Source organism: Elephas maximus, chromosome 4 (genome assembly GCF_024166365.1).
Source record: "Elephas maximus indicus isolate mEleMax1 chromosome 4, mEleMax1 primary haplotype, whole genome shotgun sequence".
NCBI lineage: Eukaryota > Metazoa > Chordata > Mammalia > Proboscidea > Elephantidae > Elephas > Elephas maximus.
In genome coordinates this window covers 69,375,983-69,400,332 of record NC_064822.1, presented here as the reverse complement: position 1 = coordinate 69,400,332, position 24,350 = coordinate 69,375,983, and the positions used below count along the sequence as shown (strand labels likewise).

Below are 24,350 nucleotides of genomic sequence, written 5' to 3'. Positions count from 1 at the left end.
GAGAAAATTGTACTAGAAATGTGGGTGAGGTTTACTGTAAGAATACACTAAATTTATATCTCAGGACATAATTCTCTTATTTCTGTGTGATGCATTGACATATGAATAGTCTAATTATGAGATTATAATATTGATCCTGCATAGGATGAAGGTCTTACCTAAATAGGGAGGCCACTTGAAGATGTCCTAATTTCGAGGAATAATAAGAGTGATTTTATAGAAATACTAGTGATAGCTGCTATTTACTATAATTTATTATAATGGGTCTGTGAGTTAGATAATATTGTAAACCCATTTTAACAGATGATAAAACTGAGGTTTGGGAGAGACCACATACTTTGCTCAAGAGTATACAGCTAATTAGTAGCAGAGACAGGTCTGTTGGATTTTAGACATGGGCTAATTATGAGTTTATGCATTTTAAACAAACATCTTAGACTTACTGGGATTTTTATTGGCCTTTTATTTTTAAAATTAAGATCAAATAAATCTGTAAAAAGATTCATGATACCCATTTTTATTCCTAGGACGAATTAAGAACCCAGGATGGTGGCAGGTGTTTCTACCAGTATTCATATCCCCTTGCTTAAAACTGCTTTCCACATATTTGTACAGGTTCACTTACAATTCTTGATAGTTATAAAAATTGTAACAAAAATTGAAAGTGAGCTGAAGTTTAGGAATGTCTTTTTTGGCCTTTACTATGAAAGTTATAAAAGACCTTTCCTATATAAGATACTTTCTTTCCTTACATTGGAAAGGTCTTAAAATAGCATGTTTCTCATGCATATAAGTTCGACACAGGGGAAGTAAAGATCAAACAAAGGTGACTGAGGTTGGCCAGCTGCTGGGCTACAAGTGTAAACATAGTAAGATACTATGCTATCTACTTTACAATTGCAAACTTCTGTTTAGGAAAATAAACACCTACATAGGGCCACTATGAGTTGGAACTGACTCAACAGTGCCTAACAACCACCACCACCTACACATATGCATAGTCCTCCTCCTTTCCCCACAAAACACACACTAGTTCTGCACTTCTTGCTCATCAAATTTGTTTCCCAACTATTCTCTCTTAACATTTAATAAGTCTTTTGGCACTTTCAGGTTCCTGGGTGGCACAAATGATTTGTGCTCAGCTACTAACCAAAAGGTTGGCAGTTCAAATCCACCAGAAGGTTCACATCCACTAGATGGTTCAAATCCACTCAGAATTACCTTGAAAGAGAGTCTTAGTGATCTACTTTTGAAAGATCACAACCATTGAAAACCTCGTGGAGTGTGTTTCTGCTGTGACACACATAGGGTTGCCATGAGTCAAAATTGATTTGATGGCAACAGATTTGGTTCATTGCATCACACCTGTGTTAAGAGAAAAGGAATTGTATTCATATTTGTACAAGAGCATTGAAGGAGAGCTGCACTCCCTTGAGAGTGCTGATGTGGGGCAGTAGTAACCAAAATTAGAGAACCTCAAGTAGTGTGTAAAATATAGGAACACAAAGTTGGAGTCTTTGGTCTGATAAGTAATTATGCTACACAAACAAATTCTTGCTAGAAGAGGCATTGTGACTACTGTTGGTAACTAGGGCTTTGAACTGGTTCTTCCTGGTTCAGTCATGGCTGATGAAGTGAAACTGGAATAGACTCCAATTTGTGAAATGTGGGTATACTGGAAGAAAAACCAGAACAGGAAAAATTACTGGTCAACACCTTACTTGAAACATAATCTCCCTCCTAGAAAACACGGGCAGCACGTGCATTGCATAGCAAACAGATGTCTTGACCAGCAGTGTCAGAAACAGCTGTGCCCGACTCAAAGATGGCGGCCAACCACTTCACCTTGAATGTGTATCACTCTCCACAGCCCTGGCAATAATCCAGTGTACTGCATCAGGCTCCTGAAAGGGCTCACTACACCTCTTCCAAGTTTCCCATTCCAGAATTCTTCCCATTCTGGTTATTGTTCCAGTACACCCACATTTGATAAATTTTGGGTCTGTTCCGATTTCACTGCCTTAGCCGTGACTGAACCAGTTCAAACTGTTGTGAAGCCCTGCTTGTAACTGCTATTGTTATCTCAGTTGTAGAGATTAGGAAACCAAAGTTTTAAAGGGCTGTTCTAAATTTTTACTGCCTTTCTGACTTCCGTCCCTGTGTTCTTTGTACTACACCACAATTTGAGGGACATGATACGTTAACTTTGTTGTTGGAGGTTTCAATTTGGCTCTCTCCCGGAAGATTCTGCCTTTGGCAGGCAACAAGGAAGGGCTAGTTAAACTCAGATCTTTATGTTGACATTAGGTCAAGAGAGATATCTTTAAAGCTCTAAATCTTGATCAGATGGCTCTACCTCATCTTTAATTCTGATCACCCCATTTTTAGGAAGATTTTTTTCCCTCCAGCATTTTTTGTCACCCTTAGCAAATTTTCTTCGTTTTTGCTTCTGTTTTCAAACTTTTCAGTCTTCCAACCTTTCTTCTCTTCTATTTTCTTATTACAAAATGACTAAGGCACAATTCAGAAAATCTGAAAAATAAAAACAATAGCACCTCTGGGGGGTGCAGGAGGTACAGATCACACCAGGTGATACTGTCAGAGGGAATGACACCAAAATGACTGTCTAAATTTTTGTGCAGTGTTTCAGCAGAAATTTATTATTTTTTATAAAAATATCAATATACCTACAAGGCTAAAACTCTATGCTAATTTACCTTTTGAACGTTCTAATGCACTCCAGTCAGAGCTGTCATTATTACTCAATTATAATGTTGCTTTGAATCACATGGTCTCATTTACATGTGCTGCAAGCATGAGCTGTGATTTTTGTCGCTACCAGTGTTTTTATAGTGGCTGATTTTTGTCAAATTTTCTGGTGTTTTAGCTACAATATTGTGGTAAGTAGTATTTGTGAACCTGTATCAATAGCATTTTGAGAATGAAGTCGTAATTAAAGGAAAAGATGGAAAAATAGCAAAAAAGACTTCTGCTTGGTTTCTAATAATGTAATTAATAATGTTGTAATTCAATGTAGAAAAATTTTACAAAACAATTTTGTTGTTAGTATTCATATAATCTAAGAAATATTACGCTCATGGAATTTAAAACTATATTTATCACATATTATTCTGTGATTAAAATTGATAATAAATATTACTAAGGACTCTGTATGGTCTGGTATGGGAGGAGGCACATGCAGCGGGTGGGGGGTAACAACATGAGTTACTGCACTGGGTGACACGAACCCTAATGATGCCACTGAATAAAAAGTAGCCAGAGGAAAAAAAATCATACCATCCTCATTGTTGCTGTAAGAGTCTGATACTTCTCTTTGATGCTCCCCTGCACAGGCGTTTCCCCACAACCTGTTGTGCTCTTCCAATACATACATTTTTAAGATTTGCTTTTGCACTCAACCTCCTATACTAACATAAAAAATTTCCCATGTTATTAAGAATTTTCATGAACATAAATTTAATAGATTTTTGGCAACCCATTGTCCAGCTATATAAAAATAATTTGAGACATCTTCCCTTGGTGAAAATGTAAGTGATTCCTAAATTTAATTTTTTTTACAAAAAATTTCAAATATATACAAAAGCTGCAAAAATAGTAGAATGATTCCTCATGCATTCATCACCTAGATTCAACAAACAGTTTTCAACACGTGGCCAATCTTGTTTCATTTGCATCTCTGCATACTTCTTCTCCCCCAACCCCTTTCGATTGTTTTGAGGCAAATCCCTATTTCTTTTTTCAAAAGAAATAAATGAGAGTATAATAAACACCTTGTTTGTGTGCAGAAACATTTCCCATTAAAAATACTCTCTTAACAGTGAGGAATCTGTGAAACATTTCATAACATGGAAGAACCTGGAAGGCATTATGCTGAGTGAAATTAGTCAGTTGCAAAAGGACAAATATTGTATAAGACCACTATTTTAAGAACTTGAGAAATAGTTTAAACTGAGAAGAAAACATTCTTTTGTGTTTATGAGAGGGATGAGGGAGGGAGGGCGGGAGAGGGGCATTCACTAATTAGATAGTAGATAAGAACTACTTTAGATGAAGGGAAAGACAGCACACAATACAGGGGAGGTCAGCACAATTAGACTAAACCAAAAGCAAAGAAGTTTCCTGAATAAACTGAATGCTTCGAAGGCCAACGTAGCAGGGGCAGGGGTCTGGGGACCATGGTTTCAGGGGACATCTAAGTCAATTGGCACAATATAACCTATTAAGAAAACATTCTGCATCCCACTTTAAAGAGTGGCGTCTGGGGTCTTAAACGCTAGCAAGCAGTCATCTAAGATGCATCAATTGGTCTCAACCCACCTGGATCAAAGGAGAATGAAAAACACCAAGGACACAAGGTAATTATGAGCCCAAGAGACAGAAAGGGCCACATGAACTAGAGACTACATCATCCTGAGACCAGAAGAACTAGATGGTGCCTGGCTACAACCGATGACTGCCCTGACAGGGAACACAACAGAGAACCCCTGAGGGAGCAGGAGAGCAGTGGGATGCAGACCCCAAATTCTCATAGGACCAGACTTAATGGTCTGGCTGAGACTAGAAGGACCCCAGTGGTCGTGGCCCTCAGACCTTCTGTTGGCCCAGGACAGAAGCCATTCCCGAAGCCAACTCTTCAGACATGGATTAGACTGGACGATGGGTTGGAGAGGGATGCTGGTGAGGAATGAGCTTCTTGGATCAGGTGGACACTTGAGACTACGTTGGCATCTTTTGCCTGGAGGGGAGATGAGAGGGTAGAGGGGGTTAGAAGCTGGCGAAATGGACATGAAAGGAGAGAGTGGAGGGAGAGAGCAGGCTGTCTCATTAAAGGGGGAGAGTAATTGGGAGTGTGTAGCAAGGTGTATATGGGTTTTTGTGTGAGAGACTGACTTGATTTGTAAACTCACTTAAAGCACAGTAAAAATTATTAAAAAAAAAAAACAAAACAAAACAAAAGAAAAAAATACTCTCTTACAGTTGACTTCTGGAAGGAAGAGGACTTACTGAGTCAAATTATGAATGTCATCAAGGTGCTTGATTTACGTATTACCAAATTATTTTCCAAAATGTAGAAATTAGATTCCCTGTTAATAGTGGAAGAGTTGGTCTTTTGAACAGGGCTCTTCAGAGCATCAAAATTCTCTTCTTCAAATTTTATTTTTTTAAATGACTAGTCGAAACTTCATCCTGTTTTTATTTTAATGGGGACTTTTTAAATTACTAGTTAAGTTGAACATCCATAATCTTACTTGACCCTGCTTCCATATTTAGCAAACATTTTGGTTCGGCGAATTTGTTGTATTTTTCACACTCCTTGACCATTTATTTAGTGGCATCTTAGTAGTTACCTTATTTATTACTGTAAAAACCTATTTGTTTATATATCTGATCTTTTCTTTTTAATTTATTTTTTTTCTATCAGGAGAAATCTTTTAAGCTTAAGAGCTCACCACCAATCCAATATATATATATATATATATATATATATATATATTAAGACTTTTAAAACATCTAGCTGTTTTTCCAACTACAATTAATTTTGCCTGGGAGGAAGCAAGGGTCTAAATTATTTCTACCAGATAAGTAAACCATTGCATAATAATCTGTCTCAGTAGTTCTTAACCCCAGCTGCACTTTTATCTCCTTTCTTGGATGGTGATATATGGAGCCATAATCTCTGGGGCTCGTAGTCATCATAATCCCTGGTAGGGACCACCAGCCAAACCACAACATGGGTATTTTTTTAAAACCTTTCCATGAGGTTCTAATGTGCAGGTCTGAGATCTGTTTATTTTGATTCATGCTGACTTCTTTTTCATATATTAAATTCCTAAATATGTTTTTAATTTCTGAGATATTTATGTATTCTCATAGTCTTATTCTCTGTTTCAATTATCATCTCTGTGTGTTTATGTGTGTGTGTTTAAGCTATGTAATATATTCAGGCCTAGAACATGTCCTTCAGCCCCAAACTGTGCAGGAGCCCCACGTTTCCAACAAATCAACTATAAAAGTCTTCCCTGAAGTCCCCATCTTGGTCCTCTCATTCATAGTTTAAATAGTTTAGAAGAGCTATCTAAACACTTTTTCTCCACTTCCTCACCTTCTGTTAATTCCCTGAACCACTCCACTGTCTGGCCCTATACTACACTACACCTATTCTTTCTGTGGCCGTCAGGGATCTCTATTTTGCCTGTATCCATTGGTCATTTTTTTTCCTTACCTTTCATCACCTATTGCTCCAGTTGTCTTCCTCGATCTTCTGACAGACCCTTCTCTCCTCTTAGCTTCTACAACAATGTGCTCTCCTCATTTCCCTCTTACTTGTCTGGTTGTTCCTTCTAAGGCTGTTTGTGAGTTTCCTCCTCTGTTCCTCCTCCTCTTCATTTATATAGCTCTTAAATGTTGGAACTCTATGCATTCTGTACTAGGCCTTCTTCTCTTCTTTCTTTCCTTTCTTTCTTTTCTCTTTTCGTTTCATGGATTTTCAAGGCTTTAAATATCATGTAATGACTTCCAAGTATGTGTACAGCCTTCTCTTATTCATTTTAAGATGTATACCACCAAATACTTATTTGATATTCTACTTGGACGTCACACTGACCTCTCTAATACAAAAAGAAAAAAGAAAAAACTTACCATCAAGTCGATTCCAACTTATATTAACCCTGTAGGACAGAGTAGAGCTGCTCCATAGGGCTTCCAAGGGGAGGCTGGTGGATTTGAACCATTGACCTTTTGGTTAGCAGCCGAACCCTTAACCACTGTGCCAGACATCTCTAATGGAAATGTCAAAAACATCTCATGATCTTCCCCTATGGGTCCTTCTCTTTGATGTTTCCTTCTGTTTCTCACTTTCCACAACCACTGCATCCAGCTATTTCAATATCCTAAATATTTATAATCTATTTTCTTTATCTTTTACTATCACTACTTTAATCTAAGAAAACTTAATTGTTTCTTAATTGGTATTCTCATATTCATTCTTATCTCCTGAAATTTATCACTCATATGGTTGCCAAAGTAATTTTTTTTTAACTTTGTATTTTACAATAATTATAGACACACAAGTAATTGAAAAAATAGTACAGAGAGCCTGGTGTAACCATCAATCAGCTTCCCCCAATGATAACATCTTACAAAACTCTGGTACCTTATCAAAACCAGGAAATTGACATTGGCACATAATAATTAACTAGACTACAGACCTTACTCAGATTTCAGTTTTTCCATGCACTCGTTTTTTTTTTTTTTTGGTAAGTTTTTGTGTATAGTTCCATGACATTTTTTCACATGTATAGATTTGTGTAATCACTACCACAGTCAAGATACTAAATTGTTTTATCACCTCAAAAGAGCTCCCTCATGCTACCCCTTTATAGCCACCACTCCCCTCCACCCCATTCCTTAACCCCTGGAACCACTGGTCTCTTCTGACTATCTCTATAGTTTTTTCATTTTGAAAATGTTATATAAATGAAATAGTACTGTATAGTCCTTCGTGATTGGTGTTTTGTCACTCAGCATAGTACCCTTAAGCTCCATCCAATTATTGCATGTATCAGTAGTTTGTTTTCCTTTATTGGTGAGTCGTATTCCAAGTGGAGCCCTGGTGGTGTAGTGGTTAAGAGCTTGGCTGCTAACTAAGCGGTCAGCAGTTCAAATTCACCTGTCACTCACTGGAAACCCTATGGGGCAACTCTACTCTGTCCCATAGGGTTGCTGTGAATCGGAATTGACTCAATGGCAATGAGTTTGGTTTGGTTAGTGTTTCAAGTCATAACTGATTGTGTCAATTTCTACTTCAAGCACTTCAGTGGCACTTAGAATAAAACAAGCAAAGCTTAACATAGCCTAAAAGGCTCATTAAGATCTGCAACTGGCCCTTCTTCTGCAGTGTAATCTCTTATTGTTTTCTTCTTTCTTCTTACTGTACAAGGAGCCCTAGTTGCACAGTGGTTAAGCACTCAGCTGCTAACTGAAATGTCACCTTTCAAACTCCCCAGCTGCTCTGAGGAGAAAGATGTGGCAATCTGCTTCCATAAAGATTTACAGCCTTGGAAACCTTATGGGGCAGTTCTACTATGTCCTGTGTGGTTACTATGAGTCAGAATTGACTTGATGGCCATGGGTTTGGCTTTTGGTGTGGGTTGTTACTGTCTGGACACATGGTCTTTCTTCCAGTTCTAAGACTGTGTCAACCTCGGCCTGACGCAAGGCCTGGATCCTTGTCCTCTCGTCTTCTGTGCCTCTTTGTCTAGTCAGCACCTACTCATCTTTTGTCCCAGTTTAAATACCACTTCCTTGGCAAAACTTTCTCTGACTCTCCCCCTCCACAGCTTAGACCTTCTCTTTCACGCTTGCATTTCTCCTTCAAAAAATGTTTATGAATTTGTATGATTAATTGTTTAACATCTGAGTGAATGACTTGGAATGATGCTGAACTCAAAAGATTAAATGATTTGAGATTAGCTGGATTGTAGAAGCAGACTCTAGGTAGAGGTGGACAGTTCACTTATAGAGTCAAATTTAAGTAACAGTTAGCAATTTGAGTTTTCAGTGTGATCAGCAAAACACAAAGTCAAGGGGTCCTGGTCGTATAGGCAGGGATGAAGTAGAGTGGGGTGAGATGATGGGTAGTATTCAGACATTAGTCCAGCAGGGCATTTTATCTGGGAGGTCTTCCCATTTATAGCAAGAGTTCAGTAACCAAGGTATAGAGCTAAATTCAACTCTCATGAAAGAGGATTGATTTAGGCAAAGAGAGGACAACAAGGCCCCACCCATGGTGTTTAGCATCGGACTCCAGACTTGAAGGGGTTGGGTACTAAGCCCGAGTGGCTGGAAAAATCTTGTGGAAATGAATCAAGCTATGTCTTCCCAAATTGGGGATTCTGATAAGATTGGGGTGAAACTGTTGAATTTATTAACTCCCTTAGGACTGGTTAGGAACTGGGTGGAAATTATCCAGCAGATAGGTGTTATCAACAGAACCAGCTATAAGGAGCTGATAAATTTAGGGGAAAAAGAAATGAGATAGGTTCTGGAACCTTTTCCCTGGTTAATGAGTATACCACTCTCTAGCATTCTTTCTGTTTTTTTTTTTTTTAACCTTACTTCACAGCATTATGCTATGTGATCCACCTTGCTTAAATTTCCCTTCCTCAACATCCCTGTCAAATTCAGAGGGTCTCCTGGCATCTGTAATACTTAGGCTGCCAAATCACACCTAGTTGAAGTATGAGGACCCACCTTAACTTTGTAATGAATTTAAATACCTTTTCCCCCTCCCCATATATAGGACTCATGCACTTAAAAAAGATCCACAAATATTACAAATATTATGAATAATAAACTTTTTAGTTATATATGATTACCTGATTGAAACAGTATTGCGACTCTCCATATGGCAGGTAGAGAGAGAAGAAAGAGAGGAAGAGAGAAATTAATAAATATTGATTGCGGCAATAGGCCTGGTACTGTCCTAGGTATTTAAATAAAGATCTAAATAACTCGCCACAACCTTGTGTCCATTTTACTGATGGGAAAACAGAGGCACAGAAAGTTAAAATGCCTTACACAAAGTCATAATGAATGATAGAACTGAGATTCACATAGAAGCTCAACTCCAAGCTCTTACCACTACACCACAGGAAATTATAGTCAGGGTAAGGATAGGAATGGAAACCAATGAGATCCTGGGACTAACATGATGTGGATAGGCAGATGCAGGTCAAAGAGAACCTTCAGAATGTGAGCGCTCTGGCAAGGAAGAGATGGGGTGGAATAACTGGCTGAGGAGATTTATTGCTTGGCCTGCCCCCTTCTGGTATGAATTATTTCCCACTGCTCTTTGTAGTTCTTCACAGCCTCAGGAGAGAGACAGGTTTACTGGTTCCTAAAATAAGAAGAGAAGGAATGGTAAGTTCAGGTGATCTGCCTCAGAATGCTAAATGAATTACCCTCCAAACCACAACTAGAACTCTAAGCCACTGACTCTGTCAAGATGGCACCAAGTCAGAGCTAACCCTACTTTCCCCAATTCCTAGACCTCTCACTCTGAACCATGCAGACCCACGCCCTACGGAGGGGAAGTTTCTGTTTGCTCCTGACTGTGAACCAGGAGGTGCTTATGTGTTCCCAGAACTGTCCCTCACTTCTCGCTAGGCGTTTGTTGTTGTTTACCTGGGATGACATTCTATGTGTAGACTCTTTACAGTGAAACACCCTGTATGACACAGCACTGAGATAAAAGACAACTGAGTTTGTTTCCTGATTGCCAAACCTCTTGCCCATCTGTCTTTCTGCCTGAGTGGTTTTAGGACTGTGTGTGTGTCCCTACAGTCTTTGGTAAGACTGTTTGCCCCTTGACCTCCTCAGCTCAGGTCCTCCTCTCTGCCAGAGGGCAATGTGCTAGAATAAGCTGGAGGAGTGGTCAGCAAACAAAGCAGATCTCCTCACTTATGAGGAGGAACTGCCAAGAGATCTTTAACATACCAGAAGTTCCCCCTTAGAAGCAGAAGCCCAGTATGATAAATATCAAAGAGGGGGACTGATCCTCAGAAATGCAATGTGACTGCCAGCAGTGGGAACAAGGAACTTGAAAGAAGCCCCAGGAAGCTAGTGCAGGCGTCTCCTGGTGTATTAATCAGGTAGGAGAAAGGAGAGACAGATGCATCAGAGTGAATTCTGAGTTTAATTTGGGGTGGGGGAGGGAGGTTATCTTGGCTTCTCTCTCTCCTAGATAGCCTTCAGTCCTTCAACTAGGAAAATTGTTGCTGATTAATAATCCCAGGAAATAATAATCTGCAAGAGAATATTTACTCAGAGATATTTTATTTCTGGGCTTTTGAGGTTCGAATATGGTAGATGGAAGATGATGGAGATGGGATTATGAAAAATAGAATGATAACTATAATAAAAATAAAGTATCTGAATTTGTATAACACCTCAAAGAAAAAAATATGTACATATATGCATATTAAAATCCCATACAGTTTGTACAGTCCGTGAGCAAGGCATTCCTGAGCTAGATGTTAAGCAGCCTGTCTGCGTTGTAATTGTTTTTCTTCTCTGTGAAAGCAAGCTTTTTGTGCGATACCGGCATACGAATTAGGCTTCCTCATTTTTACTGTATATCAACGTGTGTTTCAGGAATTCTCATAAATGGGTAAAACAAGAGGCAAGAAAGGTTGATAACCCTGTCTTATTGTCGACAGATCTTTGTTTAATCAGGGTCAGAATTCCTATGAATCACGATGGAGCCTCTTTTTCAAGGGTTTCAAAGTGCATTTCAGGTCCTGGGTCTCTAGGGAGGTGGGGGAGGGTGGAGATCAGAAAAATCACAATCCCTTTGTATCTGAGAGGAGCAGGAGGACAAGGCTTCCCTGGAGGTGACCTCCCTGCCTATCCACCTCATTGACACTAGGATATATCACTGGATACAAGGCAAGTTATTTGCACATGCCTGATTCTCTGGATTTAAAGATCAGCTTTTCAGCGTGTCCTTGAAGTGATTCTTTGTCCTTTCAAGTTTGTTGTGGTAAAAAGGTGAGGTCCAGGGTGCTGAGGATCAGACATGGGGATCCTGATTCCTGGGCCAATGCTGTGTTCCCAGGGGTTTCTGGCTCCTTTCCTGACCCTCATGCTTATAGTGAAAGGTTGCTACTGCTGGAAACTGGACCTTTTCCCTCAAGAAGCAGAAGATAGAAATAGGATTGGGGTCAGATCCAGGAAAATGAACAAGCAAAGCAAGCAATTGCATGATCTGGTGAGTACTGAAAAGAAGTCCTGATTCCACCTTTATTTTCAGAATGCACTTTAAAGGCAGCCCTGCAGGCATTCCTTGTATCTCCATTAGATTTTAGAGAACTAACAGGCAGATTCTACTTACCTGTTCTTTCCAAACTAAGGTGTAAATTATTTGTTGGTGGAATTTGGTTCAGTAAAGTGGTTTCCATGATTCTTTTGGATTCTGATGTAATCTTTTTCAAGATTGTTGGTCTTGTTCATTTGAATAAAAAATAGTTTAAAAACATTGGATTTGTAGTTAGAAGACCAGGGTATGAAACTGTGCCCTGCCGTTGACTCGCCTTTTTTTTTTTTTTTATTTAAACCTTTAACCTAAATCTTAACTTAATCTTTCTGAATCTCAGTTTCCTTCTTTGTGTGAAAGTGCCTAACACAATACCTGGCACACAGTAGTTGTTCAATATATGTTTATTAAATCTGAAAACAGGCAGAGCAGCTTGCTTTCAGAATATTGGAGTTAAGTAATTATGGGATTTTCTAGATCTGAGAAGCTCTTCTCTGCATGTCTTCAAACTTTGCATCTTCACTCCATTTTGCAAGTTTTTGGTAGGCAACTAACTCAAGGGTAAGTAGTAAGGGGGAAGAGAAGAGAAGGCTGAGTGACTAAGAGAGAAGGCAGACTGTCTCGGTCTAGGGGCTGCTACTTCACTACACTCTCCTCACTTCCAGTCTTTGGGTCCCCTGCACTGCATCCCAGCTATTAATAACTCTTAAACCCAGTGTGGCATCCATCTAGGAGGGTGAGTCAATTATCTACTTAAAAAAAACATGGCTGGCGGAAACAGCATGTGTTGAAAAGCAAGTGGGAATGCCAAGGGTGAGGCTGTTATAACAGATTTAATCAGTCTTATTGGAAAGGGGCCAGATGTTATCCCAAGGTCGATCAATAAATTTCTCATAATACATAGGCAGGAGAATGAAACTGAATTTTAAGACAAAAATCCTCACAACTGGACCAATGAGCAACATCATGATAAACGGAGAAAAGATTGAAGTTGTCAAGGAATTGATTTTACTTGGCTCCACAATCAACGCCCATGGAAGCAGCAGTCAAGAAATCAAACTCATTGGGCAAATCTGCTGCAAAAGACTTCCTTAAAGTATTAACAGCAAAGATGTCACTTGAAGGACTAAGGTGCACCTGACCCAAGTCATGGTATTTTCAATCTCCTCATATGCTGGACAATGAATAGGAAGACTGAAGAAGAGTTGATGTCTTTTGAATTATGGTGTTGGCAAAGAATCATGAATATAGTATGAACTGCCAAAATGATGAACAAATCTATCTTGAAAGTATAGCCAGAATGCTCCTTAGAAACAAGGATGGCAAGACTTCATCTCACGTACTTTGCACGTCTTATCAAGAGGAACTAGTCCCTGGAGAAGGACATCATGCTTGGTAAAGTAGAGGGTCAGCAAAAAAAAAAAAAAAAAAAGGAATACCCTCAATGAGATGGACTGACGCAGTGGCTGCAACAATAGGCTCAAATATAGCAATGATTGTGAAGATGGAGCAGGACTGGGAGGTGTTTTGTTCTGTTGTACATAGGGTCGCTATGAGTTGGAACCAACTCGAGGGCACCTAACAACAACACTTGTAGATGCATTTTGGTACAAAGAGTTTCTTCTGGGCACTCATGGATAAATTGTTGATTGTGTCCGGGTGAATATGTTGTGTTAACTGAACAGAAATATTGCTGATAAGGGTTTGTGTCATTGTTGCAAATAGAAGTGTCTTTGTGTGTTAACAGGATAGATACAGAGATCCAGGGTGACATTATGCTTGTATTGTGAGAATGTGCCTAAAGTTTGGACTATTGATGTAAATATTTAAGTCAATTCTAGTCCTAATGATTAAATTCTATGGTCTCCACACTATAGCCTTGCAAAGATTTGTGATGGACTTCCCTCCCCATTCACTGCCATTCTCTTCCTATTTGTATCACCTTCTTCATTGTGCTAGTTCTCCCTCTAGATTGTCATTTCAAGAGGAAAAATAAAGGTTTCAATGTGCTGAAAGTCAGAAGCAACTGAGAAGAGAACAGTTAAAGAATGCTAACCGCAAGTGAGACAATAATATTGTTTTAATTAGAGCACTGCCTGAAGAGATTTGCACTCTAGTTATAGGTATGTGTAAACTGTAGTCAAGCCATATACAAACATATTTGGCAACCCTCAAATGTCGTTATCAGAATAAACAATTTCACATCTTCACTAGACCCTTGATTCTAATGCTATAAATTTAGTTATACTGCCTGGCATTAAAAATATAACTGTGGGATAATGATTTTTATACTTAAAGATTTTACAGCCTGGTTACGATAAGAAGAAATAGAAGAATATATATATATACACACACACACCTACGTGTGTGTCCATGCGTATTAAGTATAAAAATCATAGTATCTATAATACATGTACATGTTACCTATTTCATCTTTTCTTACATATATATAATGTATATACCTATATATTAATTAAAGCATTGGGAAGAATGTCTAGATGTAATTGAAGGGGAAGGAGAATTGGCCATGTTGTACAGAAATGTTGGCCAAGAATATTCTTATAATGGTCAGATGAGTTAGAATGTACTCACTAGAAGAGTAATCCTAGAAGGGTTTGGCATTAATGCATGACTTTTCTCAGCTTGACACAGAGTGGGCAGACAAAATCATGTGGGAATTGTATATTAATTGCAGGAGGAAAGTGATGTAGACAGAAGTGTTGTTATAGATGCATATGAGAATCTTCTGATATAAGAGCTTGGGTGGGTTCTGTGGTTTTCCATGTGGGCTTTCATGGATAAGTGGGTATGTCTAGTGTACATACCTTAAAAATCCTAGACTCATTTGGGGTGTTCCATACACCTCTAGAAACATTGTAATTATGGGGAAAAGTTTATTGTACAGACACCTGGAAAGCAATTTGATTGAGTAGTTGTCATCACTCTATACCTTTGTCTCCTTGCTCCAACATCCAATTTCATAGGGCTGCTAGGTGTTCAGAAGCTTAGCTTCTTCAAACTTCAAACTACCTATGCACAAATAAAACAGATGGTGAGAACCTGGCTCAGAAAATGCAGTAGAGGGTCATATTGAATCCAAGGGTGGGTTCTCTGTAAGCAACTAAGTCTGACATCCAGGTGCAAGGGTATAGGAGTGGGTTTGAGTCATTGGTTGTAGGTGTGTTTGGCTATATACCTATAGCTGAGTGTGGCCCACCATGAACAGTCCTAAGTGAGGATACATGTACACAGGGACTTTAAATTACTTCCTTCAGTATGTTTTAGAAACGCTGGTGGTGCAGCGGTTAAGGTGCTAAGCTGCTAACTGAAAAGTTCGCAGTTTGAAGTCACCAGCCGCTTCTGGGGAGGAAGATGTGGCAGTCTGCTTCTGTAAAGAGGTACAGCCTTGGAAACCCTGTAGCAGTTCTACTGTGTTCTATAGAATTGATGTGAGTTGGAGTCAACTCAACGGCAATGGGTATGGTTTGGTCAGTATGTTTTAGTGGGTGTGTGGTTTGGTTTCTGGGCGGAGCTCACAAGTCTGAGCTGGCTACTCACTGACCCTTTCCTTCGCTTGTACTATGGTGAGAGAGATTATGCTCATAGAACCTACTCCCCAGAGAGTGAAACTTGCTAAACTGGTTGCTCCCTAAATGAAAATAATTATATCTGATAATGCACTGAAAGGAAGCAAGAGGAAAGAAGAATGAAAATGGTGGAGAGAAATTTTCAAATAGCTTCTGAATTTTGCTGAGCTGATGTTTTGTTTTCAAGACCTCCTTTGCTTCTCCCTCGCATAGCCCCTCGTTTCTTGCCTAATTTTTAGTATCTTTCCTTCCATCCCTGTAATGTTTCTCTCTGTTCCTACATAGAATTGTGGAAAATTTCTCAGTTACCTTTCTCCTCGCCTTCTTGGCTTACAAACATAGAGGAAATGGACTTTGCAGTCTAACTCTTCATTGACTTAATCCTTTGCTGTGTACAAATCTACAGATAAGAATTTCCCTCTCTTCTCCACCACCTTCCTGGTCCAGGCAGCTTCTTCTGTTTACTTCGGCTTCTGTCCATCAACCACACACTGGTCTCTCTTTTGAGTTGTAAGGGAATTATTTCTTTAACTATCATACCCATGAACAAGGTCATGAAGCTCCAGGGAGACCCTAAAAAGGGGTGACGCTGGAGCTGCAGGCTTTCTTTACCTGTTTCAGGCATGGAGAGACTCTGCCACAGTACGTAACATTGCGACTTTTAGTATCAATAATTATTGATTACCACTATGATTCCTGTGTACTCCATCTGGTGCGGTCTATGTGTATAGTCACCATTTATATCGGGAAAAGGTTATTTGCAATGAAGACGTCGCTGGTCTTGCAAAACTCTATCATGTGATCTCTGGCATCATTTCTGTTGCCAAGACCATATTTTCCAACTACTGATCCTTCTTCTTTGTTTCCAACTTTCACATTCCAATCACCAGTATTTATCAATGCATTCTGATGGCATGTTTGATTAATTTCAGACTGCAGAAGTTGGTGAAAATCTTCAATTTCTTCATCTTTGGCCTTAGTGGTCAGTGTGTAAATTTGAATAATAGTCCTATTAACCGGTCTTCCTTGTTGGCATATGGGTATTATCCTATAACTGACAGTGTTGTTCCTCAGGATAGATCTTGAAATTTTTTTTTTTTTTTTGACAATGAATGCAATGCCATTCCTCTTCAAATTATCATTCTAGGCATAGTAGACCATGTGATTGTCTAATTCAAAATGGCCAATACCGGTCCATTTCAGCTCACTAATGCTTAGGATATTGATGTTTATGCATTCCATTTCCTTTTTCTTGATTTCCAATTTTCTTAGATTCATACTTCGTACATTCTAGGTTATAATTGTTAATGGATGTTTGCATCTGTTTCTTCTCATTTTGAGTCATGCCACATCCTCAAATGAAGGTCCCAAAAGCTCGACTCCATCCACATCATTAAGGCTGACTCGACTTTGAAGAGGCAGCTCTTCGCCAATCATCTTTTAAGTGCCTTCCAACCTGAGGGGCTCATCTTCCAGCACTATATCAGACAATGTTCTGCAGCTATTCATAATGTTTTCACTGGCTAATTTTTTCAGAAGTAGATTGTCAGGTCCTTCTTCCTATTCTGTCTTAGTCTGGAAGCTCAAAACAAATTATGGATAACATTGTGAAGAATGAGAATTCTGGAACACTTAATTGTGCTCATGAGGAACCTGTACATAGATCAACAGGCAGTTATTTGAACAAGACGAGGGGGTACTTCATGGTTTAAAGTCAGAAAAAGTGTGCATCAGGGTTGTATCTTTCACCATATTTGTTGAATCTGATGCTGAGCAAATAATCAGAGAAGCTGGACTATATGAAGAAGAATACAGGATCAGGAATGAAAGAAGACTCATTAACAACCTGCATTATGCAGATGACACAACCTTGCTTGCTGAGAGTGAAGAGGACTTGAAGCACTTACTGATGAAGATCAAAGACCACAGCCTTTGGTATGAATTACACCTCAACATCAAGAAAACAAAAATCCTCACAACTGGACCAATAAGCAACATCAAGAAATGAAGAAAAGATTGAAGTTGTCAAGGATTTCATTTTCTTGGATCCACAGTCAACACCCATGGAAGCAGCAGTCAAAAAATCAAATGACACATTGCATTGGGCAAATGTGCTGCAAAAGACCTCTTTAAACTGTTAAAAAGAAAAGATGTCACTTTGAGGACTAAGGTGTACCTGACTGAAGCCATGGTATTTTCAATTGCCTCATACACATGTGACAACTGGACAATGAATAAGGAGGACCAAAGAAGAATTGATACCTTTGAATTATGGCGTTGGAGAAGAATATTGAATATACCATGGACTTCCAGAAGAACAAACAAATCTGTCTTGGAAGAGGTACAGTCAGAATGCTCCTTAGAAGCAAGGATGGCGAGACTACATCTCACATACTTTGCATATGTTATCAGGAGGGACCAGTCCCTGGAGAAGGATATCATGCCTGGTAAAGTAGAGGGTCCTTGAAAAACAAGATGGATTGACGCAGTGGCTGCAACAGTGGGTTCAAGCATAACAATGATTGAGAGGTTGGTGCAGGACCAGGCAGTGTTTTGCTCTTTTGTACATAGGGTCCCTATGGGTCTGAAGTGACTCAACAGCACCTAACAACAACAGTATCAATAATTAATTGTACAGTGCAGTATAATATCATGGAAGGTAAAATATTGATATTTTATTTTACCTTTATATCACATCACTGTGAAACCTATTCACATATTTAGGATTACCTAGAGAGCAGAAAATCACCATATATATATATATATATTTATTGTGCTTTAAATGAGAGTTTACAATTCAAGTCAGTTTCTCACACAAAAATTTATGCACACATTGTTATGTGACCCTAGTTGCTCTCCCTATAATGTGACAGCACACTCCTCCTCTCCACCCTGTATTTCCTGTGTCCATTCAACCAACTCCTGTCCCCCTCTGCCTTCTTATCTTGCCTCCGGACAGGAGCTGCCCACTTAGTTTCACGTATCTACCTGAGCTAAGAAGCACACTCCTCACCAGGATCATTTGGTTTTAGTTTTGGGCTAACAGAGAGTATGGGGACCATGTCTTCTGGGGTCCCTCCAGTCTCAGTCAGACCATTAAGTCTGCTCTTATTACTAGAATTCGAGTTCTGCACCCCACTTTTCTCCTGCTCCATCAGGGACTCTCTGCTGTGTTTCCTGTCAGGGCGGTCATTGGTGGTAGCACCATCTATTTCTTCTGGTCTCAGGCTGATGGAGTCTCTGGTTTATGTGGCCCTTTCTGTTTCTTGGGCTCATATTTTCCTTGTGTCTTTGGTGTTCTTCATTTTACTATGTTCCAAGTGGGTTGGGACCAATTGGTGCATCTTAGATGGCTGCTTGCATTCACCAAAGTGGATGCAGAACATTTTCTTAATAAACTTTGTTACGCCAGTTGACCTAGATGTCTCCTGAAACCATGGTCCCCAAACCCCTGCCCCTGTTACTCTGCCCCTCAAAGTGTTTGGTTGTATTCAGGAAGCTTCTTAGCTTTTGGTTTAGTCCAGTTGTGCTGACTTCCCCTATATTATGTGTTGTCCTTCCCTTCACCTAAAATAATTCTTGTCTACCACCATCTAGTTAGTGAATACCCATCTCCCTCCCTCCCCACTCTTGCAACCATCAAAGAATGTTTTCTTCTGCATTTAAACCTTTTCTTGAGTTCTTATAATAGTGGTCTCATATAATATTTATCCTTTTGCGACTGACTAATTTCACTCAGCATAATGCCTTCCAGATTTATCCATCTTATGAGATGTTTCCTGGATTCGTCATTGTTCTTTATCATTGAGTAGTATTCCATTGTGTGAATACACCGTAATTTGTTTATCTATTCATTCGTTGGTGGGCACCTAGGTTGTTTCTATCTTATTGCTATTGTCAACAGTGCTGCAGTGAACATGGGTGTGCATATATCTGTTCGAGAAAATTACCATATTTTGTTTCAGATCAATCAGAATTAAAGAAGTAAACTTTGCTGATCATAGGACCAGGGGAGAGTTTTGTCAAGCAAGGGTAAAATGTTGAGTTTGCACATATATGGAAGAGAAATAACCACCAGTTTTCTTTAGAAAGAAAGAACCAAGTTTCTATAGGTGAGATTTCACATATTTTGCCAATTATGTATATAGACTTAAATGTTGTATACATAAAGAATCCCTGGCCAGATACATAAGAAACTAGTAATTATAGTCCAATGGAGGAAAATTGGGAGCTACATAGATAGAGAAGGACATGGGGGGATAAATGGCTTTTACATTACACCATTTTATGTTTTTACTTTGGAGCCATATGTTTCCTCTTTACTTAGAAGAGACAAAGAGAGGATAGTTTGGTACTAACACTCCCTTTAATCTGTATTCCAGTAAGAACATGTCCGTGTCTTTATCTGGTTCGCAGGGGAAGGTCCTCAAATTCTAAGAACTACAGAATTAGTTTGTATTGTTAAATGCTGCCTGTTCACTGGTTGTGAGGGTGCAGAGGGGAGATGCTTCACAGCAAGAAAGCAAATGCATAACTCATCTGTCTTGAAATCTCCCAACTATTTATTCATTGTCTGAATTAACTTTTTAGACAAATAAAATTAAAATGTTTTGTTTAGCAAATAAGTCGTGCACAGCTAACAAAAAGTAAACATGCTAAATGATTATAGTGAAGGTAGAGCTTGCACATATAAACTGTGGGACCATTGTAATGCATATTAAGAAATGCATTGAAAAAAGCAGTGTACAAAAAAGACAACTTTATTTAGAGTTAAATAAAAATTACAAAGGTGCTGAGCAGATTAATGGTTGCTAACAATGTCATTCAAAAAACACCTGTAGGTTTCAATAAAGCCCATTGCATATTTCTGCATGCCTAATCTGTGAAGAAATGGTGTGAAGTTATAGGGTAAGTAATGGTAAGGAGTTAATCATGCCAGGTTAATTTTATACCTCAAAAATACAATTTTCTCATACTTAACATTATCTTATTTTTGATGCTGGAATGAGCTACTTCTCAGTAAAAAATAACAGTCAAGAATGGCATGAGATAGGACATGTAACAATCTTACCATTCACACACGACTTCGATTGCTCAGGCAGTTGAAAAATATGTACTTTAGTGTGGGAGCAGGTGTCCTCTGTACATGGGGTGGAGTAGATACTGGCTTTACAATAACTTTTCTAACAATAGAATGAAAGGATAAGACCACGTAAGGTCTCTACTTTTTGTATAATAAGAATAAATGCCAGGAAAAAAATTCTCCCAGCCTAAATATCAGGTAGGTGGATAGAGATGAATGAATGGTGCAGAGTTCCAGGTAGCCATGTACTTAATGACAAGACTAGAGGTATTCAAAAAATGCCGTGTGTTCCACTTTAATTTTTCCAGAATCACTCAACCCTTGGGAATTACTCACAGCTGTGCCCTGTGTATTCTCTGCGGGTCTAGCACAGCAGTAGGCAGCCCTGTGGCAACGGGAGATGAGAGAAGGATGGCACGGAGGCTACTGGAATGCAGTCTCAGTGACAAGCTGTGTGGTAAGTACAGATACTACAAATGTCTATCCTATGATCTTAAGATTATAGAGACTAGACTACTGTCTTGATAGATTCTAGAAGGAGGATTATTTGATTTTCTTGTAGAAATTTAGTAGTAATAGAGGAATGGGATCTAGAGGCCATTGTCTTTGAAGAGGGGAGCAAGTGACCATCTGAGTTTCAGATGCTACATCTTCTATCTCAGTAGGGCAAATTACAGAGGGCACACGTAATGGGCTAAGAAACAGGGACAATATAAAGTTGCTCCCAATAATGGTTCCATTGAATGGAAGTAGAGGGGAAGAGGAGTAGGGTCAGTTATGTGAACATCAGGTCAGGCTTCTTCATGCTCTTCTCTTCTTGTTTACCTAGTTGTCCAGCAGAAGCAGTATGAGGTTATCATCGTCCCCACCCTCCTGGTTGGGGCCTTCCTCATCCTTCTCGGGGTCATCCTGTGGCTTTTTATCAGAGAACAAAGATCCCAACAACAGACTTCTGGACTCCACGGTAAAGCTCCAAGGTTGGGGCTGGACAGGAGCACAGTTTCCTGCAATGGTTTCCTTGTTCTTCCTCAAATATACCAAGTATATCACTCCTTTCTCAGTGCCTTTGTACTTCTTGTTCCCTTTGTGCACAATGCTCTTCCGGATACCAGGATGAATGTCAGCTTATCAGAGTGGCCTACCATGACCTTCAAATATAAAATAGCATCATTGACACTATTTATTCCCCTGATCCTGTTTTATTTTCCTCCATAACACTCGTTGCCTAATATATTATGATCTGCTTCCTCTCTCCTACTACTAGAAAGTAATCTTCATGAGAGTCTGGATTTTGCCTATTCCCCCTACTAGAGCAGTGCTTGGCATGTGTTAGGTGATATTTGCTGAACAAGTGAATGAATGAATGTGGATTTAATAATAAGAATGAACCTCTCTTTCCGTACTGAAGAAAAATCCATTCTGGCCCAAAAGGGAGAAAGTACCAAAAGACATTGTTGACCATGGCCTGGGAAATATAGAAGAGTTTGGCTTTTGGGACAACGTAAAGAAGCAAGAACAACCATAGTTTAGACTTGACTAGCTATTCATGACTCTCCTCCACCTTTGGAAGCCATTTGGCTGACTTAAATGATAGTACTTACTGGCAGTTATACCATCTTTAGGTATCTATGGTTTGTGTATCTATTCAGGAACTTTCTTAAATGTCTCCATACTATACTCATGGGGAATATGAAATGGTAATCCTGAAGAAAACAGAAAGATAATGTCATTACCAATTTCCAGGGGTCCATCTTGTGTTGCCCTGAAGTAATGGAGTTTTTACAAGGTTGGTATTGATGCTGGTACATAGAGAGACATGGAAAGATATTCCCATATTGGCCAGAGAGGAAATTGCTGAAGGAACGTCCTTGCCAGGTTGTTCCAGACTCTGCTTTTCTAAAGTTCTAAGGACAGAGAGAAACTGGTTGGTATCATCTCTTTGTTCTAGGCATTAGCCCCATGCCTTCAACTAGGGACCCCAGCTGTGAAGCAGCAGGATTTGGAGGAAATGTGTTTGGGCAACTTGAGACCTCAGTGGAAAGCCTTCTACGAGCCACCACACCTGCCTTGGCTAAGTTGCAGGTGCCCCGGGAGCATCTCTCTGAAGTTCTGGAGCAGATCCACAATGGTAGTTATGGAGCCATCTATCGAGCCAAGATGCACACTGGGGACCCTGCGAAATCCAAGAGTGTTGTAATCAAGGCTCTAAGAGGTAAAATGACAAGAGCTAGACTTCCCTTCCCCTTTTTACTTTTCAACTCTGAGCCTCTATCGGTTAATGCTAACAGGCTTTGTAAATATTAAGATGTTAATCAACAGATAGTTATAATCACAATTACATACAGAAGAAGGGAATAGAGAAACTTGAGACAGAAATGTCCTTCTTGGGCTCTCTTCCCTTAGCTCATCCTTGCATATTATTTTTCTCCATAATATTCATCATCTGATGTATTATTGTCTGCTTCCTCTCCCCTACTACTAGAAAGTAATCTTTGTGAAAATATGGACTTTGCCTAGTCTTAATGCCTAGAAGTGTACTTAAGACTTTCGCTGCTAACCGAAAGGTTGGCAGTTCATATTCCTTAGATACTCCTTGGAAACCCTGTGGGGCAGTTCTACTCTGTCCTATAGGGTCACTATGAGTAGGACCTACTCGATGTCCTATTTGGTCACTCTCAGTAGGAATCCATTCCACTAGAACAGTGCCTGGCATAAAATAGGTGATATTTGTCTTTAGAACTGAGTTCTCCATATTGGATATTACTTGGACTAGGATTCTGAGGTTATTTATTTTTCTTCACTGTTTAATACATTTCCCTGATACTGTATTTAATTCTTGCTGATTCTCATGATATGCATCAGTAATAGTGGATACATAAAAAAAGAACAAGGATAAGGATAAACAAGGATACTAATCAAAAGGCCTAGACAGTGATATTATTTTAATGTCAACATAACACTTCTCTACTTAGGCAGATAAAGTCTATCCAGTTCTAAGATGTATGATTCTATGGTACCTTTGACAAAGGATCAGTGACACTTGAGATATCACCTTCTTCTAACTGGTGCCCTTTCTATTAACTCTTTTGTCTACACTATTCCCTTGTGGAGCCTTGAGAATTCCCATCTTAGGTTGCTTCTTGCTCCATGTCTCTCATTTATTGGTAGTGCTCTAACTGCTCACCGCCCCTGGCTCTCCTTTCCTCCACAGAACCAGCTAGACTCCAGGAGATACAGGATTTCTTAGGGCGAATCAAATTCTATCAGTACCTGGGGAAGCACAAGAACCTGGTACAGCTGGAAGGCTGCTGCACGGAAAGGCTGCCGCTCTACATGGTGTTGGAATATGTGGCCCAGGGGGACCTGCTCAGCTTTCTCTGGACCTGTCGCCGGGTGAGCGGTAGAGCAGCGGTGTTAGGAGGGAAATGCTTGACTTGGCTGATTAGCTGTTAACATGTCCATTAGCCTGGCAAATGATAAAATTTAGAGACTTTATTAGCATTAACAGAAAGAATGTGAGCAGCAGTGTCCAATATAACTTTTGGGATAATAGAAATGTTCTATATCTGCTCTATCCAATATGGTAGCCACTAGCCACATGTGGCTATTGACCACATGAAATATGGCTAGCTTGGCTGAGAAGCTGGATTTTAAATTTCATTTAATTTTAAATGATCTAAGTTTAAATAGCCATTTGTTGCTAATGGCTACTGTATTGAGCAGCCCAGGTTTGCAGCATGGACTTTTGACTCCCTCTACTAACTGGGTGACTTTGGCTGGACACCTCTCTGAGCTTAAGTTTTCTGAATCTGTGTAAAAATAGAAATAAGAAGTTATTAAAAAT

The 24,350-nt window shown here is 39.4% G+C and overlaps 1 protein-coding gene across 1 annotated transcript in view; it reads left to right on the top strand.

The window, feature by feature from the left end:
- Positions 1-24,350, top strand: part of STYK1 (serine/threonine/tyrosine kinase 1) — a 62,758-nt gene that overhangs the window by 27,099 nt on the left and 11,309 nt on the right. The window contains exons 3-6 of the mRNA XM_049882468.1: positions 20,815-20,963; positions 21,336-21,470; positions 22,455-22,718; positions 23,718-23,899. Coding sequence (XP_049738425.1) covers positions 20,918-20,963; positions 21,336-21,470; positions 22,455-22,718; positions 23,718-23,899 — 627 coding nt within the window. The 5' untranslated portion in view covers positions 20,815-20,917. The remainder of the gene's footprint in view (positions 1-20,814; positions 20,964-21,335; positions 21,471-22,454; positions 22,719-23,717; positions 23,900-24,350) is intronic.